The sequence below is a fragment of the Melanaphis sacchari genome, unplaced genomic scaffold, assembly GCF_002803265.2.
Source record: "Melanaphis sacchari strain LSU unplaced genomic scaffold, SCAv2.0 Contig85_pilon_pilon, whole genome shotgun sequence".
Taxonomy (NCBI): Eukaryota; Metazoa; Arthropoda; class Insecta; order Hemiptera; family Aphididae; genus Melanaphis; species Melanaphis sacchari.
Genome location: NW_020271605.1, coordinates 29,067 through 54,941, shown reverse-complemented (window position 1 = coordinate 54,941; position 25,875 = coordinate 29,067). Strand labels below are relative to the sequence as shown.

General features: G+C 26.8%; 1 protein-coding gene across 2 annotated transcripts in view; it reads left to right on the top strand.

The window, feature by feature from the left end:
• Positions 1–25,875, top strand: part of LOC112602313 (vitellogenin-like) — a 36,805-nt gene that overhangs the window by 4,672 nt on the left and 6,258 nt on the right. The window contains exons 2-14 of one of the 2 annotated variants that reach the window (XM_025350329.1): positions 5,798–5,976; positions 6,071–6,277; positions 6,480–6,635; positions 6,751–6,884; positions 6,942–7,092; positions 7,171–7,349; positions 7,417–7,739; positions 22,106–22,278; positions 22,563–22,780; positions 23,330–23,775; positions 24,501–24,705; positions 24,919–25,192; positions 25,313–25,446. In XM_025350329.1, coding sequence (XP_025206114.1) covers positions 5,798–5,976; positions 6,071–6,277; positions 6,480–6,635; positions 6,751–6,884; positions 6,942–7,092; positions 7,171–7,349; positions 7,417–7,739; positions 22,106–22,278; positions 22,563–22,780; positions 23,330–23,775; positions 24,501–24,705; positions 24,919–25,192; positions 25,313–25,446 — 2,779 coding nt within the window. Of the gene's footprint in view, positions 1–5,797; positions 5,977–6,070; positions 6,278–6,479; positions 6,636–6,750; positions 6,885–6,941; positions 7,093–7,170; positions 7,350–7,416; positions 7,740–22,105; positions 22,279–22,562; positions 22,781–23,326; positions 23,776–24,500; positions 24,706–24,918; positions 25,193–25,312; positions 25,447–25,875 lie in introns of both variants that reach the window. The other variant, XM_025350328.1, reaches the window with a different exon arrangement.

Here is a 25,875-nt window from a genome sequence, read left to right as displayed (position 1 = left end):
GTGTAATATATTTATTTGATGATATTATGTTCTTTCTATATTTTACATATATAAGTATACATAATATATGACTAATTATTGTCCATAAAAAATTGCTTTACGACGTTATTATAATTAATTCATACAGTCACCTTCGTGTAATCAGTATTTGGATGTTAAATGTGTAACGCATAATATACTTAGATGAGAAGTAAAACAATAATCTGTATTATATTCCGTTTGGCTATGATTAATAATTATCAATAGAGAAATGTTGTTATCGCAATCATTGGGATTTTTCACTTTCAATCATAATCATTAAATTATGACGCAGCTGCATTATATTACTAAATACTATACACATTGTATACATTATTTTACTTGCATAAAAATAATATTAAAAATAAATTGAATAAACTTTTTATTGAATATTATAGATGACGCATTAAAATAAATCTTTATTTTTATTTCTGAAGTTCAAAAATACCTAATAAAAATTATGTTTACATAATAGATTGTATATTAAAACAATATTATTTAAATATTTAATAGGTCAGGTTTACTAATTTGTACATTTTATAATTATCTTTTTGCATAGTCTAAATGTTTTCTTATATTTTATAAAATATTAAATACATTTGTTAATGAATAATTTATCGATCAGTAAAGTAAAAGTAACAAAAAAAAAAAAATTAAAAAAATATCTTATAAAATTATGCAAAAATATTATTTGTATCATTATATTGGTTGTATAATATATTATATAATTTTGGTAAATTGTACCTCTCTTAATTTAATTATTTTATGTCTCACACTTTCACTAATCGTTTCAAGCATTTATTTGTCATTTAAAGATACCTAAATGACAAAAAAATATTTTTTTAGAATATCTCAAAAAAAAAAAAAACAAATTATAAAAATATATTCGTTAAAATAAATGTAAGGCCTAGAATTTTTTTTATAATAAGCTATTATATGGTTAATTTTGAATTTGTATAAGCACTGGCTTTATATAAAATAGTTATTAGGAGTTTTTATTAGTTTTTACTCAAATAGATAATGTTTACAATTAAATTTACTGTATTTTTGTTAATTTTCTTACATCAACAAAATTAAATACCACCATGTAAAAGAATAACTCAAAAATATATTAATATATTAATTAAATATTGTAATACTTGCCTATATAATTAAGAAAAAAGGTATTTAATAATATAATCGTAATTAATTGTGATTATTTTTATTTACTGCATCTTAAACATTTGAATTAAATTAAAAATAAGTAATTACTTAATTTGAAATTATATATCATTCAAAAACAATAACTCATATTATACAATCACTATTTTTATATTATATACGCAATCATAATGTTATATAATATAATCACATGCACGTTTAGTAAAATAATATTGGAATTTGGTTTCAATAATTAATCAGATTAGTATGCAGAATGCATATATGTTCTATACTTTTATATAATTTTATATATCAAGTAAACTAGTACAATAAACACGTAGGTAAAACATAATCGTAATTATTTCCTATCTTGTATTATCTGTTCCTAATATACAAAAGAAAAATATTCGATATTAAAGTTATCACAAAATCATTTTTTTAATATAACACGAAAATTGAACTTATACGATATTATTTTAGATTCTAAGCAGAACAATTTTGTACAGGACACCTAGTACAAAAAATACTTTGATTTTATTACTAGTTTTACTATTTTGTTTGATAACTTTATTAAATTTATTTTTCCTGGTAGAAAAATATATTTTATTGGTACTTTTGAGAGACCAAAATTTAAAATTCTCTGTACTTTATAATTTAAAAAAAAAATTAGCAAAAATGCAGAGCTTAAATTATAAAAAAGTAGGCAAGTGGATAACACTTTGTTTTACATTAGGAGTCAAGTGAATCGCTATAATGGGTGTGATAAATTTTAATTTATTGATATAATATCATTTTATACGAAAAATGTTTCTAAGCAGAGACAGGCTGTCACTAAGTATATTTGGTGATATATTTTTTGATATAACTATATTAAAGTAATTTATTTTACTTTTAGTATTAGATACAGAGATTACAGTAAGCTCATATAATTAATATCGTTATTTATCTTTAAATAAGTAATTTTATCCAAATTCGTACTTGAAATATCTATAAAAAATAATTGCTTTTTTATATTTTATGATTTCAGTATAAACTATTTATAAGGAATTTTATATTAAGTTTTCAAAGTTTAGATATAAAAATAAAAATTTCTATGAATTTCTAACTATTTACTATATAATTAGCAAATTTTTGTGATTTTTTAGAAATTTGAAGAAAACTCATAATTCAAATTTATACAAGAAAAATTGTGCTTATATATATTTAATAATTTTATATAGATTTATGAACAACTTCTGTGAAATTTTATAGAAAAAATTATACAGCGTATAATTTTTTTATCGATTTTTATAGAAAAAAACTACAATAATTAAAATGTCTCATGCTTTTTTAAGATAAACATTTTTATTCGTGGTAAACATTTTTAATTATTTATAGACATTTAACATTTTTGACTCTTTTTCATATATATTATAATTATATATATATATATCAATAAAAAATCTTGTTTAGACAAAACGCTTAATGTTTTAATACAACATTTTTCGTAAGTTTTTACCAAGTTTATTGAATAATAATATAAGTATATAAAAAAAAACAATTTTTTATAAACATTTAAAATTTAAATTTTAACCAAAATTTATCAAAATCGTAAAAATATTCAAATATTATTTTGTAGCTAAAATTATACATGTTCAATTTTTATAGCTAAGACTTGAAAATATAGTCCAAAGCTCCTCTTAAGAATTGCATTTGGATGAAATTAGATATTTACACAAAGACTACCTAGCAATTTAAATTATTTTATTGCAATTCAAAAATATTATTCGTAGGGAATTGAAACTTTAACATATTTTATAATATTTATTAACTTTTTCAAAACATTATTAGATTGATTTTATGCTATTGTTTATATTTATACCACATTACCGCAAAACTATTCACTCTGTTCACAAATTAAATCATCTTTCTATAATACTAATAAAAAAATTAATTACTTTAATAGAAATATCATCACGAAATATGCTTACGTCTTTTGTCGGTCCCCATCGTCGCTCATTATTATTTTTTGTATCTCGTAATGATTTATCGATGAAATTAAATTTAACACATTATACTATTATAGCGACTTACTCAATGACGATAAATACTTGACACCAACTGTATAGCAGAGTATGGTTTTTTACTTTCAACTTTTTATTTAATTTGATGTTGCTTAAAGTATATCGACATTTTTTTAGACATTGGTCACAAATTACATTTATAACTGTAGAAAATAATGAAATAAACGTATTAGAATTGTACATATTATATAATATGCATAATGTACTTGTGAAAATATATTTTGAAATATTATTATAGGTACCTACCAATTTATTACAATTATTATAATTCGTGACTTTTGAACAGAGTAAAAGTCATAAAAAATTGTAATTTATACAAATTACATTATTATTTAGTTTTACTAAGAAACCAACGAACACGTTTTTGAACGTGTAATATAATGACATTTTTACGTCTGCTGTTAAAGTCTGTTGGTATACTATATATCATTATATAGTTTGTCGTCTTGTGGATTAAAACTTTATTCCAGCATACGTAATATATAACTATATTATATTGTATACACACTATAAGGTTAAATGAAAATACGATAAAGTCTTAAGCCGATCCTTGAATTTTATATTCTCCTTCTCGGCTTTTCAGCATATTCAGAGTTGAAGTAAATTAATTTGTTTTTAAATTCAATCAACATCACTTAACAGTTAACAATTTTAAATTCATCAGTTATGTAAAGACTTTTTTCAATTGAGTAAAAATCGAATTCTAGTGTATCATCAATTTGGTCTGAAACGTTTCGAATTCCTTGAAATCAATATTATTTGTCTTTTAAAGTCATATTGTAGTTATCAATAATGTTGTTTATAGAAAATATATATAAACAACTTATTACTGCATTGTTATTATTCATACAACGATGTTACAATATTATTTGCATTTAAAAGAGGTTTAAAAAACAAATATAATTCAATTTAATTAAGTTAATTTTCTGCTATCGAAAGTTTATCATTTAATCCCAAACTGAATTTCTGCAAACAAAATTAATTATAATATACATCAACATTTTTATATACATTTAAAATTATTTTTTTAACCACGAAAATGAATTTTAAGTAATCATAACTAAATTTATTATACCATAATATAGGTACCAAATATTAAATACTGCATTGTGACTAAATTAGTAAAACTTATAGTTATAACTAATACTATATTTACAATTAACTACCTCTTTATTAACATGCTCAATAACGATACTGATTAGCTATAACTATTTTCTATTTTATTATGATAATTATGTGTTGTAAAATACTATATGTTGTTAAAATTCCAAATACTCAATTTTTCATCAAAAATATACGTATTTAAAATTTTAAAGTTAAAACAACTATGTTTAAAAATAAATAACTATATATATCGTTGAAGTTAATTGTTTTTTTGTAATGAAGTTGTCATATCATACATTATTTATTTTTTAAATATATTATATATCATAATTATTATTTTAGTTCATATTTTCTAATTGTGTTAGTAGTTGCTTAATTATTTTAATTTTGTTTTTAGTAAAGGAATCGTTATTTATGATTTTATCTAAGATACAATCGAGGATACAGTGATTTGAGTTATTTTTCCTAAATTCTCTTTTTGATATAGTAGGAGTACATTCACATTACACGATATAGTAGAATTATTCGATTGCACATAACTGTAATTTGTAGAGTTCTTCAAATAATATAATTGCATAAGGAAAATACAATCTATAGAAAAATTACAATAATTAATTATCATGGATAAATTGTTTAAACATTATATAATGTATATTTACTGATAACGGCGATATTATATAAAATTGTAAATCATCTTAACAAAAAATAAAATTAACTAAATCCTTTCCAAAAAAGGCATGTTCAACGTTAACAAAACTTTATTTCAATTAGTTTAACATAAAGAATAATATATAATAATAATAACTTCAATCCAACAATAACAAATTATACATTTTATACTCTAATTCTAATAAATAAATTTAGCTTGGGAAGCGATCTTATCAATTTATTTTTACATTAAATAATATAATATTAGCATATTACAAATTTAAAATAAAATATTAAATAATATTGTAATACCATAATTATTAGGTAAAATAAGAATAAAAATGTACCTAGTACCTATATGTATTAAAATTTATAATATAGTTAATATAATATTTACCTAAGTGTAAAATGTTTATAATATTTATAACCTCGTGTACCTACTACCTATATACCAGTGTTAATGCATTATTGTAACAAAATATTACTAAAGTATGCTGTACCACACTTATAAAAAATAAATGACTAAAAACTTGTGTACAATATCAAGTCCCGCACGTTTAATTTGATTGAGAAAGTTATACACAATCTAATTAATAATAATTAACCTATATATAAATTTAGTTAATATTTTCTTTGTCTTATATATAATTGTTTGAAGAGTTAAGCTTACATAGAAGTTACTTATAATGATATGGGTATGTGTGTATAGGTTAACTAAATTACATATTAAATATTACTACATTTTTGTAATCTCAAAATATTAACACATACAAATTACGTGCGTATTCTCATTAATTATATTCGATAATTCGCATCAATCACAGGTTATCTGGTTCAAGCCAGCCTTTGCAATCGTGACCTATTTCCGGAGGGCGTTCAGCTTGGATACAGATGGAGGGTGACGACGCACGTGGGGACCGTATTCCCTTCGGAGCACTTGACCAACTATTCGGTAGATGCATACTTTTTAGTCCAAAACGATCAAAATTTCACAAACTTTCAAGTATGTGTGGTGATGTCAACTCTCTGTTGAAAAATATGATACAAAAAATGTTTATCTAAAAATTAAATTATAAAAATAAATGTCCTCACATTAGATTAAGGAATTCAAAACGAGCGAGAATCAACAAGAGTACCCGTGGATAACGCTACCGTTCCGATGCGTTTACAAAGATGGCGAAGTACAAAAGTTCGAGAGCGAAAGCGGTGACGTAACGGGATCATTGAACATAAAAAGAGCATTGGCTACCATATTTCAGTTGAAATTGGATTCTCTTCGGCGACCATCGTTTGCCGCACAAGAGGTAGGCACCCACACTCCACAGTCTTCAAATATCGTGTAAAATAAGGCCAAATCCTTGATAAATTGATATTTGATTTTTAAGATATCAAATTAAGTTATTGATCTATTTTTAAATTTTAAAGTAATGCCCTATACTTTATGTTCTCGTATAAAATAAATGTGTTGTAGTAAACATAGGTAATTTAAAATAAAAAAAATTACAGACTGGAGTTTATGGAAAATGCAACGTTCAGTACCTTGTAACTAAAGAAAATAACAATACAAATGTAAAAAAAATAATTAACTTTTCGGCTTGCAACAATAAGCTTGGACAACAGTGGAGCAATACACCACCGTTTACATGCCCATCGAGTTATCAAGTAATGTTACTTTAACGTTTATATGTTAAATGTTAGGTTTTAATAGAGATATTTTCTACATCAAAATTGACTAAAAAATATAATTTTTGTTATTTTAAAAATATTTAATTTTTAGGACGGAAGTATGAGTCATAGTGTTCGAAATTATAATCTAGACGAGATCAATGTGATTCGATATTTGAATATTATTGGTACAGTAGAATTCCAACCATTCCAAGCATTAGCCGAATCCCATCATATCTTTGTAAAGTAAGTCTAAAATATTAAACACACGAATTAGATTCACTATCACCAAATTTTTAACAGCCAAACATTTGAGCTGGATCACATTTTTCCTATCGGCGAACCTATCACGTTGGTATCTAAATTGGACGACTCGATTGAGTATGATTTTGATCACTATGAAGATCCTACAATGGATTTCAAACCGTTCAATAAATCTCTACTTCTAACAGAAGTGATTATTCTTACACATTATTTTATTATTTACCAACTAGTGTCAATAAATTATTATTAATATTTATGTATTATATAGATTCTTGATACACTTAGTCAACTTACAGAAAGTTTAAGCTGGGAAATTGGTACAACTAACCTAGACAATCAGACTGAATTTAGAGCTTTAGAACTCATGTGGTGGTTAGACACGTCCGATTGGTTTACATTATACGATACCATAAAAATCGGAACCAGTTACTCACAAGAAACCATACAGTTCGTACGATTTTAACTTATAAGTTATTATACATATGTTTCAACATTTTAATTACTGTTTTTCTAGACACTTCTTTTGGGACTTAGTACCACAAGTAGGATCAGCTTCTTCGGTTGAATTTATTCGTGAACTAATTAAAACACAAAAAATAACAAACTTTTTGGCAATTGGATTATTAATTACGTTTCCATACCACGTTAGGTATCCAAACGAAAAACTCTTACAAGAATCCGAAATATTGTTGTATCTCGATAAACAAGTAGAAAATGAAGTGAAAAAAGTAGCAATTTTGAGTTTTGCTTCGTTGATACATAAAACATGTGGTAAAGGAATGTGCTCAGACGATACACAGAATAAGTACATCAAATTATTTTTAGACAAATTCATAGGTCAGTAACATGATTGTTTTTTATAATATAATTACAAAATACAATGGCTTTTAACAACAATAACAAAAATAAATAATATTTTTTTCGCTTGCTACTATTCGTATTATTTTATACGAACTTTTTTTTTTTTGTATTTATTTTATTGGTTTAATAAATAACGAAAACCACCAGCGTATTCGCATTTTGAAATAAATACGATTAGATTTCTAAGTTATATTTAGGTTGAATTAACAATCTATTGCTTTAATCAATTTTGCTTGTTAGATATTCAATTCATATTTTATCAATATCTCAAACATAATATATGAATCTATTCATATAGTTATAATGTTTTAATATACTAATCAGGCCCGACTGGGACACTGTGTTACTGTTCTACAGCACAATAGATCCCACGCTTCAATTTTGTAATAAAATACTTGAGTTTTTTTATATAATTAATGAGCAAGAAAAAAAAGGCTTTTTTATATTGTATCTATAGGCCGCCTGCTTACTGAGAATAGTAGGCCAGTATCTTCCCTGCAGTCCGAGCCTGATACCGACCAATTATAATGTTAGTTTTACAAATTATTGTTTATCAATAATTGCACAAATTGCAATCAGCAATATAACTACAGAAAATCGCTAAAATATTTAGATGACTATTTTTGTTTTAATTATTAACCTATTAATAATCAAATATTTTTACATAACTGTTTATGGTATTTTAATTTTTTTCCATTGATAGGCAATGCAAACCAGTAGTATAAAAAGAAGAGTTCTAAATCACTCATCACTAAGACTCAGAAATTGTAGGAGTTAAAAAAGGCAAAATATACTAAAATAATAACTAATTCTAATTTACTTTACCTAATAAAATTAAAATTGAATAATTCAGTATATAATTATATAAAATTAATATTTCCATATTATCTATTGAAAATTAAACATGTTTGTTATTTTATTTAAAAAAAGTCGTAAATTTTACTAAGGGCGCCATGAGCAAACTTCATTTCTAAAAAACCGCCACAAGTACGAAAAGGGGAACCTCTGGTTTATAAACCATTTTAATGAATATACGATTAAATATAATATTATATGATACCAATGATTAATGATAGTATTTAATTAATACCAAATATTCAATATTGTAATGATTTAAAAAGTCAAGAAGTAATTAAGGGGTAATATATATCAGGGGTTATTGATTATACGCCTTTAGATCAATTATAAATCATTACATTACCTTTCTTCTCCTGGCAATGACTTCTTTGTTAATGCTGTAGTGAATATTCTGAATGTGGAGTAAGGTGACCAGTGCACATTGAACAATTATAAGACTTTCTTCACTTAAATACACCTATTATCTTTATTATAATTTTTCTTTAACACATGAACTATTTAATACATTTAATTTTAACATAAATTTATTTTAACACTTACGTCTTTTTTGTATATCTGATCTGCGTAGTCTTTTACACTCGCTTATGATCATTTACACAAAAAGACGGGAAGAGCACTCGGTCTGGACCGGCGGTGATCTGCCCTCTTATATCGGATGTCCTGTGTGTGTGTGTTTTATCTCCGACTATAGATCATTTTATTATATTGTAATTAAATATTTAATATTTGTCTTACGTGATTATATTAATAAATGACTTATAGCTAAAGGTCATAATTATTTATTTTATTATATAAATATTTAATTATGATTGCTTGGAAGCACATCATTACAATATTATAACAAAATCAAAAATAAATACGAGGGTGGGCTGATAAGAAATGCCTCTTAACGTATAGCTCTAAAACTATTATACATAGAGTAATGATTTAAAAACACATGTATAGCAAATTTAATAATTTTTATTTACATACTATTATTTTTCAACATAATTACTTTCTAGAGCGATACATTTTTGCCAACTATTCACTATTTTAGAAATGCCGTCCAAATAAAATTCTTTGGATTGAGCATTGAACCATTGTATAATTATTACGAGTATACTAATTTAACTGTTTGTAATCATTAAACACATATTGGTATATGTCTCGAACCATTTTATCGGACTGCTGCTTGATGAAATTGGCAAGAGCTTCAACAGTATCCGTCTGATTATGTTGGGATGATGTGGGCGACGACGTCTGCACATAACAGTTCTGTGATAATTCTAACACCGTCTGTAGAAATCCGGCGTCCAATTCAATCATGCCGATCAATTTACCAAAATCTCGCATGATTTCCACGGTGTTGAATTTATCGATACTCGGAGTGCCACTGACAGCGATACTATTGCAGTGTGTTTTCAATTTAATGCCCGTTTCGTTTGCTTTGTCGTACAGGTATGATTTACAACCTATGTAGTCTTGTTTGGCGTTATTCGAAACAAACCATAATTGCACGCTATCGCCGTGCTCTAAGCGCGTACGACTGTTGATGGCGTTCAGTACGCCTTTAAGCTTACGTCGAAAACCATAATATTGGCTACCATTACCGGAGCATGTGACTATTAACATTTCCATTCGGTCTTTACCAGACGTGGATTTATATATATCCCGTATTAAACTATGTTTTTCGTCTACAGCATTTCGTTTCAACTTTGTTATTCGCAAATGCTCGTTGGACAACTCCAAGTGTGCCAGTTTTTCAGTCAGTTCATCGACACGTTTTTTATGTTCGGTGCTTCGTAAAAAATATTCTTGTTTTTCTTTTTCGACATCATTTAAACGTTTTAACAATACCGCGGTTTCGGATTGTTTTTGATCCAAAACCTTTTTTAATTCATGCTGGATCACCTCGAGTTGTGTCAAGTGATTCTGTTCCGCTTTTTCTAAACGTTTTTGCCATGATTTGCGTTCAAATTCCATTTCAGCTTTGGAGTAATTATCAACCGACTCGTCATTAACAGGGGTGTTATTAAATTCAACCGACGAACAGGTGTTACTGTTATCGACCCATGTAAACGTAGATTCACGTTCATTAGGTACCGGCAATTCAATTGATAATGGTGTCGTCGGCGCTAAATATGGCGACTCTGTAGTAACATTTGTCGATAATGGTTCCTCCTGGGCCGGTGACTTTATAACGTTTACCGATAATACATCTGTGGTGTCAGATCCTTTCACCGTGGTTGCGGATACATTATTGCTAATTATGTCAGTAGTGTCGCCGATATCCGACAATAAACATGCAAACATGATTTTCGACGCTATAATGTAAAAATCAAAATCGACCCATGAAGCCAGTGTCAAAAACAACAATGGGTGATAAAACTTCCTAACTTTGTACTTTGGAAAGTTTTGAATAACATACTGATCATACATCGGTTTTGAATTTGAATTCAAAATTAATTTCAAGTGTTTGGTTAGTTGAATAAATTTGGCTGATTTTGAAAACTTTTTTAAAGTCTTTTGCCGATTGCTGTATTTGTGGCAAAAACTCGAAGCGTTGAAATATTTGTTCTTGTCTATTTTTAGTTTGAATCCATCGTACATTATGATTCGATACTCGTCCGAGTGTGGGTACGACTTGTCCACACGGTTGTAATTGTCTCTTACCCGCAGGTTCACCGATTTCAACGAAAATGTGCGATCGAACAACGCCCGGCGTTCGGCGGTTTGATTGAAAAAACTGTTGACGGCTATGGCGACCTTGACGTAGAAGTCTTCGCCGCACCATGACGCCAAAGCCAAAAATAATATCGGATGATAATACATACCGCTGACGGCCGATTGGTCGGAGAATCCTAAATCACGAGCTGTGTACCGCACTTTATCACCGAATTTAATTCTCCGCAATAGCATCGGTTTTAAATGATTGTAAATTCTACTTTCTTGAAAATTCAATATTCTTTTATTTTTCATAGCACATAACGAGGTCGCGTTAAAAAAACCGTCAGAGTTATTAACTAATAATTCGAAATTGTCATTAATAAATACACGCCTGAATTCTGTAATAACTTCAGTGTTCGCAGAGCTCCTAATGTACACACACTTTTCATTAAACACAACCATATTTAAAAATTTACACAATTACGCGAAACTAGTAATGACACTACCATCACCATGGAACGTGAGCGACTGATCAATGGTCAACTGGTCAAGAGACTACCCTGTGACAGTATAATAAACTAATCTAGTATAGAGTGACCAGTTTTACAAAAAAAAAAAAGGGTCAAATAATTTTTTTTTTTTAATATTTTTAATACAATAAAAATTTTAATTCTGAATAAAAATATACTCACCATTTATATAACGTTTAACAAAATTTTTTTTTCAAATGCAAGCCCTTGTCAAGTAGCAATAATACAATATAAATTCATACAACGCTCCCTCTCGGCAGCTATCATAAATACAATTTTAGTCTCCAAAAATCCTTATACCAGTGTTCGGCATTAGGCGACCCGTGGAGGGAAAATAGTTGTACTGCAAAACATATTTATTTAATAATTTTAGTTTTCCGCACATAATATATATTTTATCTATTTAATGATGTATTTATAGGTTACGATAGTGTTAACCGTTTATCGCTGTTTACAATAATTTAAATAACATATTTTACATATTCCTAGACAGGTTTTTTGAAGTGACAGAAAAAAGCGATAAGCCTATAAATTACCTTTTAATGGATAAACCGATATTTTCCGTGTATAGCGCTATCATCACAAAATTGTTAATTATTATATATTTAGGTCGTGTTATAAGCAGGGCCGTATTTACAATTTTGCCGCCGCGAGTGCACAAAATTTTTTGCCGCCCTTTATAGACACATTTAAATATTTTACTAATATAACGTTAATTGGGAAAAAAATAAAATTACTATGCTAAAATATACAAATATTAACACAGAATAATGAATATAATATAATATTCTATATGATTAACTATGAACTTTATTATATTAATATTAGTAACAATTACATTTTTCTATGAGCTTTTAACTCACTAAACTTATTTATAATATCATCATAATTTATATTAACTGTTAATTCTGACTCTATATTTAGTATAGCTAAATCATTCAGACGATCATCTTTGGTACTAGATCTTAAATGAGTTTTAATCCTCTTCAAAGCACTAAAACTTCTCTCTGATGAGCAGTTTGAAGCTGGACAACATAAAAACATTCTTAAAGCAATGCTAATATATGGAAAGACATTTTGTAAATCACTTCCTATTATTTTCTGCAACATTGCTAAAATGGTTTTAGGAGCATTGTCTTTTGGTAAAATTAGTAGGTAGCTCTGAAAATTAATACATTCATTTGAGAATGGTACAGGAAGATCTTTAGAGTAATATTTTTGTAAAACTGCTGATTGATGTTTAACTTCAGATGAACTAATTTCAGTAATACAAAATAAGAATTTAAATTTTTCGTTAATGTCTTCGTAAGCTATTTTTCTTTTATTTAATTCAGAAATTAAAGAATCAATTATTGGAATATATGTTTGACTTTTAAAGACATCTTTTGAATTTAGTTGCGATTCATTTTCATGTGATTCATCATAGGGTATTTTTCGTTTCTTCTTTCTATTAATTTGAGTTTTATACTCTTTAATTTCAGATATCTCAATACTTATTTTTTCATATAGATCATAATTATTTCTTATATAATTTATATAATATATCAAGGAATAATATAATTTTAATACGGTTCTTAAATCGATTGATACCTCCTGTAGTTTCTTATTAGTATAATTAAATCGTTCCAAGACATCACTCCAAACTGTAACCATAATACTCATTTTCAAACTTCTTAACTGAACTAATAAGCCTCTTGCTTCACATCTTGTTTGTGGCTTTTCCAATGGATTTTTTTCAATTTCATTTAATGCCTTTAAAACTTGTGACTAATTTTTGGATAAACTTGAACATGCATCGTGACGTGCAGACCAGCGAGTGTCAGATAATCTTTTTATAGATATATTTCCTGTTAAACATTCTGATTACACTTGCCATCGGTTGGTTGATGCAGAAAAGAATGTAAAGATATTTTGAATAAGATTAAAAAATGATAAAATGAAAAAATAAAATATTTGCTGTTAAACAACAACTTGCGGCACACACACCTATTAAATTTAAGGAATGCGCAGAACATGGTACATATACTGCATAAGAACAAGCGTTTTTTATTCTAGCTTGAAGACCTGTATATTTTCCTGACATATTTGAGGCATTGTCATAGCCTTGCCCACGACAGTTTTTAATATCTATATTGTTTGTAGTAAGAATATAAAATACAGAATTTGCTAAATCTTCAGCTTTGTGGCCTGTATTAGGAAGAAATTGTAAAAATCTTTCAACAGGGTTACCACTGTTTAGAATATAACGAAATACGAAAGACAATTGATCGACATGCGAAATATCAGGGGTAGAATCTATGATAATTGAAAAGTATTTTGCTGTTTTTATTTCTTCGATAATCTGATGTCGTACTTTATTAGCCATTAATATTATGAATTCTTCAAATAAGTTCCTTTACCTTTATTTGCATATTTTTTTATATGTTTAGCAAGGAAAAGATCAAATTCTGCAATTAGTTCTAAACACATAATAAAATTTCCACTATGTGTTGAGCCAAAATAATCATTACTTCCTTTTAGAGAAAGACCTCTAGAACATAATGATTTCACAACTGCTATCACTCTATATAATACATTTTTCCAATATTTTTCTTCGGATTCCATTTGAAATATAATTTGTTGATCAATCCTCTCAACACTTTGCATTCTTTGTTTCAAAGATAAAACACAACTTTTATGGCTCTTTGAATTTTCATGAAATATTATTTTTTCTTCAGTTTTACGCCAATTACAAAATCCCTTAGTAGCAAAACTTGATTTTCCTTTAAATAATAAGCATGGAACACAAAACAGATTTCCAGTACTGTCTGAATACATTAAATATTTTCTTTGTATAACTTCTCCAATTAGGAGTTTTGCATGTAAAACATTGGGCGATAAATATATAAAATAAGGCTTCTTAACTCCTTTTACTACTCGTACATATAATTTTTAGACTTCTGAAAATTCTTATTTTCAAAATGTTGATCATAACCATGTAAGCAAATATAGTCTATTGTAATATCATTTAAAATCCATAAGGCTGGATCATTGCTAAAAAAAAATAAAAATAAAATAATAATAATAAATAATATTTTATATTATAATTGAATAATTAGTTATTAATATTAACCTGGGAGAATATTATATGACGAACAATTATTATCCTTATTTTCAATTGGTAGTGAAGGATTAATATCTTCTTTAATGAATGAACTATAATAACACAATAATATGGTTATGCTAAAATTTTTTTAATATAATGTATAAATAATACTTAATTTTAAAATAATATTTAAAATAAATAAAGAAACAAGACTACTTTACCAGGCGAACTTATTTATAATAATTAATAATAATAATTTATCTATAATAATTATAATAGTTGTCATAACTTAAAAACTAATGATTTCCACCAATTTATTTTAGCACCATCGTTCTTAGTTTGTTAAAACACCCCTTTTCAACAACAAAATTTTGAAAAAATAAGTTCGCCAGGTAAAGTAGTCTTATACTAAATAAATTAATAATAACTTTAAACTTACTCAATGTTATCAAATGTTGTACATGGGTTATTAATATGTTGCTCAATATTTATAATTGGTTGATTTGTTGTATCAGAACCAGGATCAACAATGTTTGCATTGATATTATCAATATCATTATTTACTAAATAAAAATATAAAGTATATATTAAAACATATTGAAATTTATAATTTTAACCTATTAATGCTACAAAACAACCATGTATTATTATATAAATATAATACACCTAATATGATATTATTGCCCACCACATTAATATGTTATTAACAAATAACAGATAATCAAATATCTATCCAATATTTTTTTTTTAATAAAATTGTTAAAATTTAAATACCTATTTAAATATTTAATGAGTTCTTACAATCCATAATTATTACCTTCTTATTATTACTTACAATTATTAACATGAGTACTATATATTTATATATAGTCATATAGGCTTTCTATTTAACATGCTAAAACATAATTTAATGTGTAAACAATAAAATATTAATTAGATTAAACAGTCAAATTAACTAAGTAAAATAAGAATTTATATTAAAAAAATGTAAATATTTGGTAAAAACTCAACAAATATATAACAATTATAATATAATATTAAAAATAAATACTAAGTAGAGTATATATCTTATAAAATTATACTTTGAACTTTAGTATACTTTAATTAGTAGTTAGTACCCAAAACAGTAACTATATAAAGTTGGTAGTTTACTACTATGTTCATTTTTTAAACTATACATTTTAAATTCATACTTGGCAACTTGTTTACAGTCCTTGAAACAAAAAAAGTGTCCAATTTTGGAACATTAGATAAGATTTTTGCTGTTTTTATAGCCTTTTCTTAAACTAATCTTTTGTAAGCAGCACCACTTCGTCAGTTTCGAAAAGCCATTTATTGGATAGGTACACAAGAAATACAATTAAATAAATAATGAATTAAATGATTTAATTTACCAACACTAAATTATTGTTTGAGATTAAAAGTCCAAACTTTATATTATAACTATCATAATATTCATAAGTTTATAAATAATAACTGAAAAAAATATTAATGAAATGAAATAGCATTGTGTGTTAAATACTTAAATGGTATAATGATAAACAGTTTCTACAATATTTAACAATTTTATTAACAATATAATAATGTGTATGTATTAAAATAAATGTATGTTCCTGACGCAGTGACTCTCAATGGATAATCAGTACAGATATTATTATTTATTATATCTATATCGTAATGTTATATGTATTATTCACGATTTAAGATATCTTTAATCGTGGTATTATTAGATATTTACATTGATTATTAGTCGTAATATCACAATATTATTTTTGTATATAAAATCGTCGTGCTGATGGCGAACGATTACTATATTTAGCACGGCCACACGGCCATTCAGTATAAATATTAGAACAACAACAAACATCTGGTTTCGGTTTCCCGGCATTTTTATGCTTATAAAACGTGTTATCAATATGATATGGTATAACCACAGATATAATATAATATAACATATATCTAATTTATGATATAACTGATTATTTACTTGGCTGGGTGCACTCGACGTCTCGACCTCTGAATTTGACGCGGACGTGAACGTGTTAAGTATTTATATTCAACATTAATTTTTTTTATTTAGGTACCAAAAAAAAAAAAAAAACGTTAAATTTGTAGTACCTAAAAATTATTATCAATGAGTGCCCCGCCCCCTAAAATTTGCCGCTGGGGGCACGTGTACCCCGTTGCCCCTACCCAAATACGGCCCTGGTTATAAGCAACTGAAAGTAATAATTTATTTTATCACGGAAAATTAATTTACTTTGCAATGTTATGATTTGATAAAATCTGCCAAGTATTTTATTGAACATTAGTACATTACACATAAATCATTACACTAGATTTACCAAAATTTAACAATAGAGCAAATCTTTATTCATACCGCAATTTTTATTTTTATAATTTTATTTTATATTAATACTCAGCGGTTTTTTTCATAAAATAAAATAAACTATTTGTGTTCAAGTTTTAAAAAGAATAAAAACGCAACTTTTAAATTGTCCAGTTTTTATACAAGTTCGGATCGTTACTGAGATAGAATGGCTCAATAATTTTACTGCTAATTTAACACTTATTTATTGAAAAGAATTTAAGTAAATATGTGCATCTGGTATTTTGATTAGACACCTACTTTTAAGATTTTGTTTATCTAACTCTTTTTATATCATTAAATGAGATTTTATTTACAATCACATTTTATGTAACAAACTTCAATTAAATTATTTCTAACACTTTTAAGTAAATGCCACATATCAAATAAAGAAAATATTTTGTTGTTGTCGATTAAAAAATAAGGTCTATCTTTGGAACAATTTTATAATTTTAAAGTACTTTGATTGTTTGTGCCTTGATTACATACTATAATTCTTAAACACAATCCAACCTAAAATAATTTTAATAAGAACTTAGAACATCTTTTATTAAATTTTTTTTAATGTTTTTGTTTACACCAGAATGAGAAAGAAAATATGCAATTGGAATTTTCCAATATTGTATCTACCCAAATATTTAGATAACTATTTTCGTTTTAATTATTAACCCATTAATAATCTATTATTTCTATATTATTGTTTATGGTATTTTAATTTTTTTCCATAAATAGACGATGCAAACCAGTAGTATAGCGAGTTCTAAACATAAAAAAGAAATTAAATAGAAAGACAACTACCGTGAAACGTTTTGATACCAAATTCTGTTCTAACTTCTAACGCTTTTAACGATTGTTGTAATTACTATACAATCCATATTACCGCTAAATATCGAAATAAATATAATAGAAATGATTCTAAAAATTAAAAATTAGTATTCTGAATAAAATAAAGTAATAAACTTAATCCAACATGTCGATAAATATTTATCTTGTCATATAAACTTAAAATGTATAAATAAAATAATTATTTTCATTCAGGAGCGGAGTGGCCCACCGGAATACCGGAAAAAATCCCGGTGTTATGGAAATTAAATGGCCCGTTAGCCTGAAGAGTATAGAAAGAAAAAAAAATCATGAAAATAGTGTAGAGTAATGTGACAAGTATATTCAATTATAAACAAAAACGAAATCTTATTAACAATTTAATTAATAATCCTTTTTTATTATTTTTGATATTTTGAATTCTGATAATCGATGGCTATTCGTTATAAATTTGCCGTAGCCCGTACATTGTATATATTATGATATACCCACGTTATTACAGTAAACACTATCTATTTTAATAACTTTTTCCAAAGCTCTATAACATAATAATAACTTATCGTCTCGCAACTATCAATTCAAATATACATTTTCCCATTGTTTTGTAATCAAAGTATTTATTTAACAGAATATAGAATGATGGACTAGTGGAGTATCTTTATACTACATTTATATTTTATACGTTTTAAAAAGTTTTGTTTTTAAATATTGTATTCATTTTAATATTAAATATTATTGGGTTTTCCTCAAAATGAGTGATAATAAAAAATAAAAGGCAGTGCTGAAAAAGAGAGAGAAAAAAGTAAAAAGTTATCGATGCTGAGTGGAAAACAATATATGAAATTAGTTTCATATTATTGCAAAAAAAATTTACCTAAACTTTTAACGGATACTGAACATATCTCTGGTCATGATGATTTATCATTTAAAACCGATCATATTTGTAAAATCATTTTAAAATTATTAAACTTTAGTTACCTATTTTAGATTTTAGATTTAAAGATTTTTTTTAATAGTTTTATCAATAAAATATACACTTATGCATGCAAATATGCAATGGATTTTTATAATTGTTATTTACCTATTTACATTTAAATACAAAATTTATTACATGCATAAATAAAATAAAGTTTCTATTCAAGAGATGAAAATATTGAATGACCTAGAGGAAATTTATTTTCCTGGCCTGAATTTTTTTACGATATAATAAAGTCATAAAACATTATTTTTAAAAGAGCTACATCAGAAAACTCATGAAATATACTTTTTAAAATTTTTTATATTATATAAATACTTTCGTATTTTCGAAGATATGTGTTTTAAGTTTTTTCTGTTATAAAAACCGAAGAATATTAATTTAATGTATGTTGTATACAGGTAAAAATATTTTTGGTTTACTTATTATTTTTAATATGTTTAATTAATACACTAATATTGTGTAAGAAGTTACTTAATAATTAATAAAAAGAAAGGATTTCCTTAAGTATCTACGTTTTAATATATATCCATGAACTATTTTAACCTCTAAAATTCAACAAAAAATATATAGTAGATTCTTTAATACATAATAATACTATGTAAATACCAATTTAAAAATGTATTGAACTAAAAACTTGAAATTTACTAGTTAAATATTAGGTAGGTAATCATAAATTTTTATTTAAAAAAAATACTTTTCCTACTGGTATTGATGCAGTCTTATACATTTTTGTTAATTATTTTATTGTTTTAAGATTTTCAATCATTTAGTTGTAACGTGGCTGGGGAACCTAGTTACTATATTAGTTATCCAGGGAAAGTTTTCTGATCCTTATGGATAAATTTCTCGTAGCTAGGGGGTTAGAACACGGTATGTGGGATCTTATCAATAAATAAAACACGTTTGGGTTATAAATCTCTGTTCAAAATATATTTTTGGTTTATACTTTACAAAATATAGATAATGGTAAACAATCCCGGTGTTAGTGAGTTCATGTTTGTTGGTGAGTTCGTGTTTGTTGCTGGTTAGTCTCGAACTGCCCTCTCGATAAATGGTGCGTATTGGCCACAGGCCTCACAATCATTAACAATGTTTATCTTAGCACAAATCCCATTATTGCCTATTACGGAATTGTCACATACACAGGTGTCATGTAACAGTAACAATAATATATATTATTGTTACATAGTGTTTGGTGCATAAACAGATATTGTGTAAAATATCAATATTTAGTTTATTTAATATATTTGTCACTACTAAATAAATTGAATTTAGTATAGATTATAATCATTTAATTAATGAAGTTTGAACAAATAACATCTTCAGTCTTTTTACAGTGGATTAACCTACTAGCATTGTCTAATAAGGAAAAAATCTACTACAATTTTAATAAAATATGTTTTGAAATTTGTAAAATAAGAAAAATCTTTTATTTATTTATTACTACCTATCTTTATTGAGTACCAATCACTGGATAAAAATAAACAAACAAAAGTATCCAAAATCATTGCATTAAAAGTTGAGTAAAACAAATTCATCTGTTCATAACTAAACACAATTACTTTAATTTATATTTATGAATTGTAAGTAAAAGAAACATAATTATTCATTCATAAAGGTATGTAATAAAGAAATTATCATTTTTGTACATCATTATTAATATAGTTGTTGAAGGTCTGTGATCTAACATTTTCATACATAAGGTATAAGTATAAAAATTTATATTTTATTTAAATAACCTCAGTATTTGTTGAAAAAACTTTAGCCCATGTAAAAAAAAATATTTTCCCCGCTCTGCCCCCTCCCCCCCTTGAAAAAAATTCTAGTGCCGTGCTTGCATTCTGGTGACTTGATAGTGATTAAAGCATATTTATATACGAAATTCTATTAGTTAATAAAATATATCAAGAAATTAATAGATTTGACACTTTTCGCATTTTAGAAACACTTATGAGTTATGACATTTCATCATATTACAACTGTCGAGTATATAGTATTATGATTTCTCCGTGTACTCGAATATCGGTTATTATTTGTGCTATTCACTAATAACTAATGAGAATTTTAAATTGTAATCAAGGAATTAAGACATTTTTATAAACGAAAGACTATAATAATTAGAAAATGTTTAGATTTGCCACACCATTTATTAATACCATATGAGCTATTATATAGATGTAATTATAGTGCTCCGTGTAGATCCAAATGAGTAATGACATTATTGACATTTCAGGTGAATGTGTAAGTCAAATCGGATATTAAATATCAGTAATTGAGTTTTCTACACATTTTATTATTAACTATTCAGCAATATTGTAAAACACTTAAAATTATTATGGAGATGCTACTAATGACATTCCAGTGCGAACGAAATTGAATTTTATATTCGTTTTTATATTATTTCAGAATAATATGAGAAAATACAATTTCCCTAATTATAACAGTTTTTGTACATGGGTTAGAGTCAAATTAAGAGCAAAACACATCTGGTTACCCAGAATATTATATTTTATTTTTGTTCGTGCGTTGTAAATATAAGTATTTGAATATACGTTATGACAGAGGTCAGAGGGCGGTGACAAAACAATATTTTATAATATTTATTTGACAGCATTTTTAATACTGTTAACATGGTGGTAACTAATAATACAAATTTAAAAAAATAAAAAAAAAAATTATAATATGATAATTGGTTGATTTATGAGGGCGCTAGGGTGGGCGGCTGTGGCGGCAATCGATGAGTGATAAGTGATTTAGAACTTCCCTTTTTATACTACTCAAATCATCGTCTTTTTTCTAATTATTGTTGTTAATATAAAAGCAATGGAAATAGATTTTCATTTTACGTGAAATTGACAGTCTCGTTAGTTCGAATGATAGTTTTTAAATTAACATAATTTAAATGGTTATGTTTACGATTAATTGTAATTTATATTATTACAATAAATCATAATTGCACGCATATCTGTTATATTTGTCTTTTTGTTTATTGACAATGATTATTTATCATATCATTTCATTGTATATGTTAATGGTAAAAATGTTACGTTTTAGAATCCACTTCTCACAATCAACAAATGCTGTTCATTGAAGCGTTCAGTAATATGAAAATCGACAATATACTAGACTTTTTACAACCGATTATTACAGATCACAACCGGTCTAGACACATCCGATTAGTCGCTATTTGGGCTGCAAAATCGGCTACCACTGCACACCCGGATAAGGTAAAATTTAATATTATATTAAATTATAAATATACATCATTATATTGAATAATTAATAAGCCACCCAACATACCAGCCATATTTGATTGTCATCTCAAAGTTAACTACATAAGAATCGCATTTCTTTTTTATATATTTACTAAGAAATCAAATAAGTATGATATACCTATACAGGCTATACAATAAAATTGATTAAATTGATACATTAAATTATAATTATAATAATGTATAGTTTAAAAAAATTATTATACATTACCTGTAATGTAATGTATACACCTACTCAGGTCGCTGAAGTTTTTTGGCCAATATTGACAAACCATTCTGAACCGTTGGAAATCCGAACGTCCGCGCTAAACATGCTCATGATGTCTCAGCCGACAGTTTCACGGTTTTTGACACTCTACTGGTTCATGCAAGCCGAATCGAGCCAACAGATTTATAACTTTTACTACACAACAATCAACTCGATGGCCAATTCCAAATATCCTTGCTACGACAAATAGTAAGTTAATATCTACGTAGATACTAGAGATATTGGAAAGTATCTAGTAAATCGTTGGACGTAATAGTTTTTTTTGAAAAAAAAGATTTTTAATTTTTATAACTTGTGAAACTGAAAACTTGGATTTTTATCAAATGAAAAGATACATTTAATCATTTTAGATTGATATATTTGTCTATAAATATATCTCATATATTTATGCTCGCGTAAGTTAAATCAACGTTCAAATTTTAATGATAGTTTAATACTAGTATTTAATATTTATTTTCAAAGTATCAAATATAATTTTTTGGACGGCATAATGTGTAAGTAATATAGGTACAATAATGTGTTGAAGAACTTTTTGAAATATTAAACTTTTTAATTCACTTAATATTGCACAATTTTTTTGACGCAGTAAAAATTTAAAATTGATAAATTACCTAGTCATTTAAAATTTAAATATAACTACGTACAACGATACTAAAACCGGCAAGTATATAATATTATTAGTGTGTGTAATGTTTATCAACTAAATGTGCAATTAAATGTAATTTCATCCCTCAGTAGCAAAATAGCCGCACAGATCGTAAGGTTCGTGCAGCATAAATGGCATCACTGGGCCACAGGTAACTATCTGTTAGACTACGAGGACCCGATGAGAGGTTATGGTGGAATTGTCCAGACCATCCTGATGGCCAACCAGCGCACCGGATTTCCTTCCGTACTCCAGATGACGGCTGAACAACACTCGTTCGGCACTTCGTCTGAATTTCAGATTCATATAAAAGCCGAAGGGCTGGCCGACAGTTTAAAGAAAGAACTGTTCAATTCTATGATAAAACCATCCGGTGAAACGTCCGATCTGTTCAAGCCCCTGCGAAACGTGCTAGAAAAGGCCAAATTCACCATCCGGGAGGACGAAAACCTTCACTTTGAAACAATAATCAAAATTAATGAACAGACCATCTACTGTCACCACTTGAATCGGACCACGTTCCAAAGCTTCGCCCACGGTACGATCCACGCGCGGTGTTATACTGATCTGTCAATAATTATTTTTCCACTCGAATTTTCGAACTCTGAAGGAAAAAAATTTAACTCTATTTTTATTTTTTCGTGTTCTTTTAAATAAATCTCGTATAAATACTCAAGTTGGTAGGTGCTGGTGTATATATACGGCTATATTCATAAAGTATCAACTACAACAAATGTCATATAAGACAAAATATAACCTAATAAATATAGTTGAAAATTTGGTAAAATTAAAATTAAATTATTAATAATTCACGTGCCGTTTAAGTACTCAAGCCTTGTAGTAATGTTTCATACAGTAAAACACAGCAAAATAGTAACTATACAAGTACGTATTTAAACTGGTACAAAGAATTTCATAAACCAAATCGTATGCTACATAATTTTCATATGCTAGAAGTGGTTTGCATATTTGAAGAATTTTTAAAAAATGTATTCAAAGTAAAATATAAATTGAATTACACATTAATTATTATTATTATTATATTTATTATTTTTGCAACATAGCTCCAAATATTTTACTAGTTAAAATGGCAAATAATCGTTATTATAAGTATTTTAGGGAAGCAAACCAGCTCTTTAAAACATTTGTACAGTACTAGCTCCTCTAAACCACCTTCCTACATAGACGACCACCAATTATAGTGAAACAATATTAAAATATATACAATTTAAGTATTAATAACTAACAAACATATCGTTTCAGTATTAAAGAGACTGAGTTCGTTGTATTTCCAGTTCAGTTTGAACTACCAACGTTTATCTTTTCCATTACGTTTCCAACGAACGCACTTCACCGATTTCGGAACGCCAATACTACTACAGTTTAGGACAGCCTCGTTGCTGTCGTTGCGAGGCAGCATCAAGCAGACCGAGAGCGGCAAGTCAAGAGACGCCGAATTAGACTTCCGGTAAACGCACGCTATATTATATTTATTAATTCCAATAGCATCAGAAATAAAAATTCTAAAAAACAAAAAAATGTTTTCAAAACTAAACATTTTAAAAATTTGATTTTTAACTACGAACCGCTAGGTTAAAATTTATTAATGACACTACATTAAATTTCATGATTTTTGTGTTATTATATCAATATATTATATTTGTAAAAATGTATGTTATAGATATTCCATGGACACCGTTACCAGTCTGAAAACGTTTAACCCGTTGAGTAGCACTTGGCGGGGTGCTGACCGTTTCCGTTGTATCCACGCAAGAATACCGTTTTCCACCGAGATAATAACTCACTTTTTTAGATCGTATATAAAAGCATCAGCCTACAGGTACAAGAATTTCGTGGACGGATCGAAACTAGGAATCGTATGGCATTCTGCGACCAAACTGATGCCACCAGAAAACACATTATCGGCCGTCAAGAAAGATGAATTGCTTACCGATGTAATTTACCAATTCTTTTATTTTCTTCATTTTAAATCCTTACCCGTAACCATATTATAACTCATAATATTACATAAATTATTGCTATTACGAGTAACACAATTTGTTATACGCCTTTAGGATTGGGCTTTCGAGTCGAGAGATTTGGGTGCGAAAATTGCCACCACTGTATTCGACTGCCAAGACGAGGGAAAGTTTTCCAATTCGTTGATTATAATCAAAGAAGCATTTCAGATTAGTAATAAAAACTATCAGTAAGTATTTTTCTTGATTCAAAAATTAATAATATTTTAGAGTGCTCAAAATTACAAATACAAATACAAATAGAAATATAATGACGATCTCAAGTTTCAATATTTCCCTTTCCATCAACAATTAACCAAATAAAATGTTCTGAAGTTCTATATTTAACTAATTTATATCATGATATTAGTGTTGAATTGTTATATTGTATATATATATCAATATCTCAAATGAAAATATTCAAATAATCAATTATCGATTACCTATACCGAAATGTTATAAAATTACAAAATGACGATCGATTAATGAGTCAATTATATTTTTTAAGTATATGAAGTATAATGATTATATCTTCATGGATTAATCGGTGATATTTCTAATTTTTTCATGAACCTCGGCTACACATAGGTCCCAAGGTACTTGATCACCTTCATCATTCC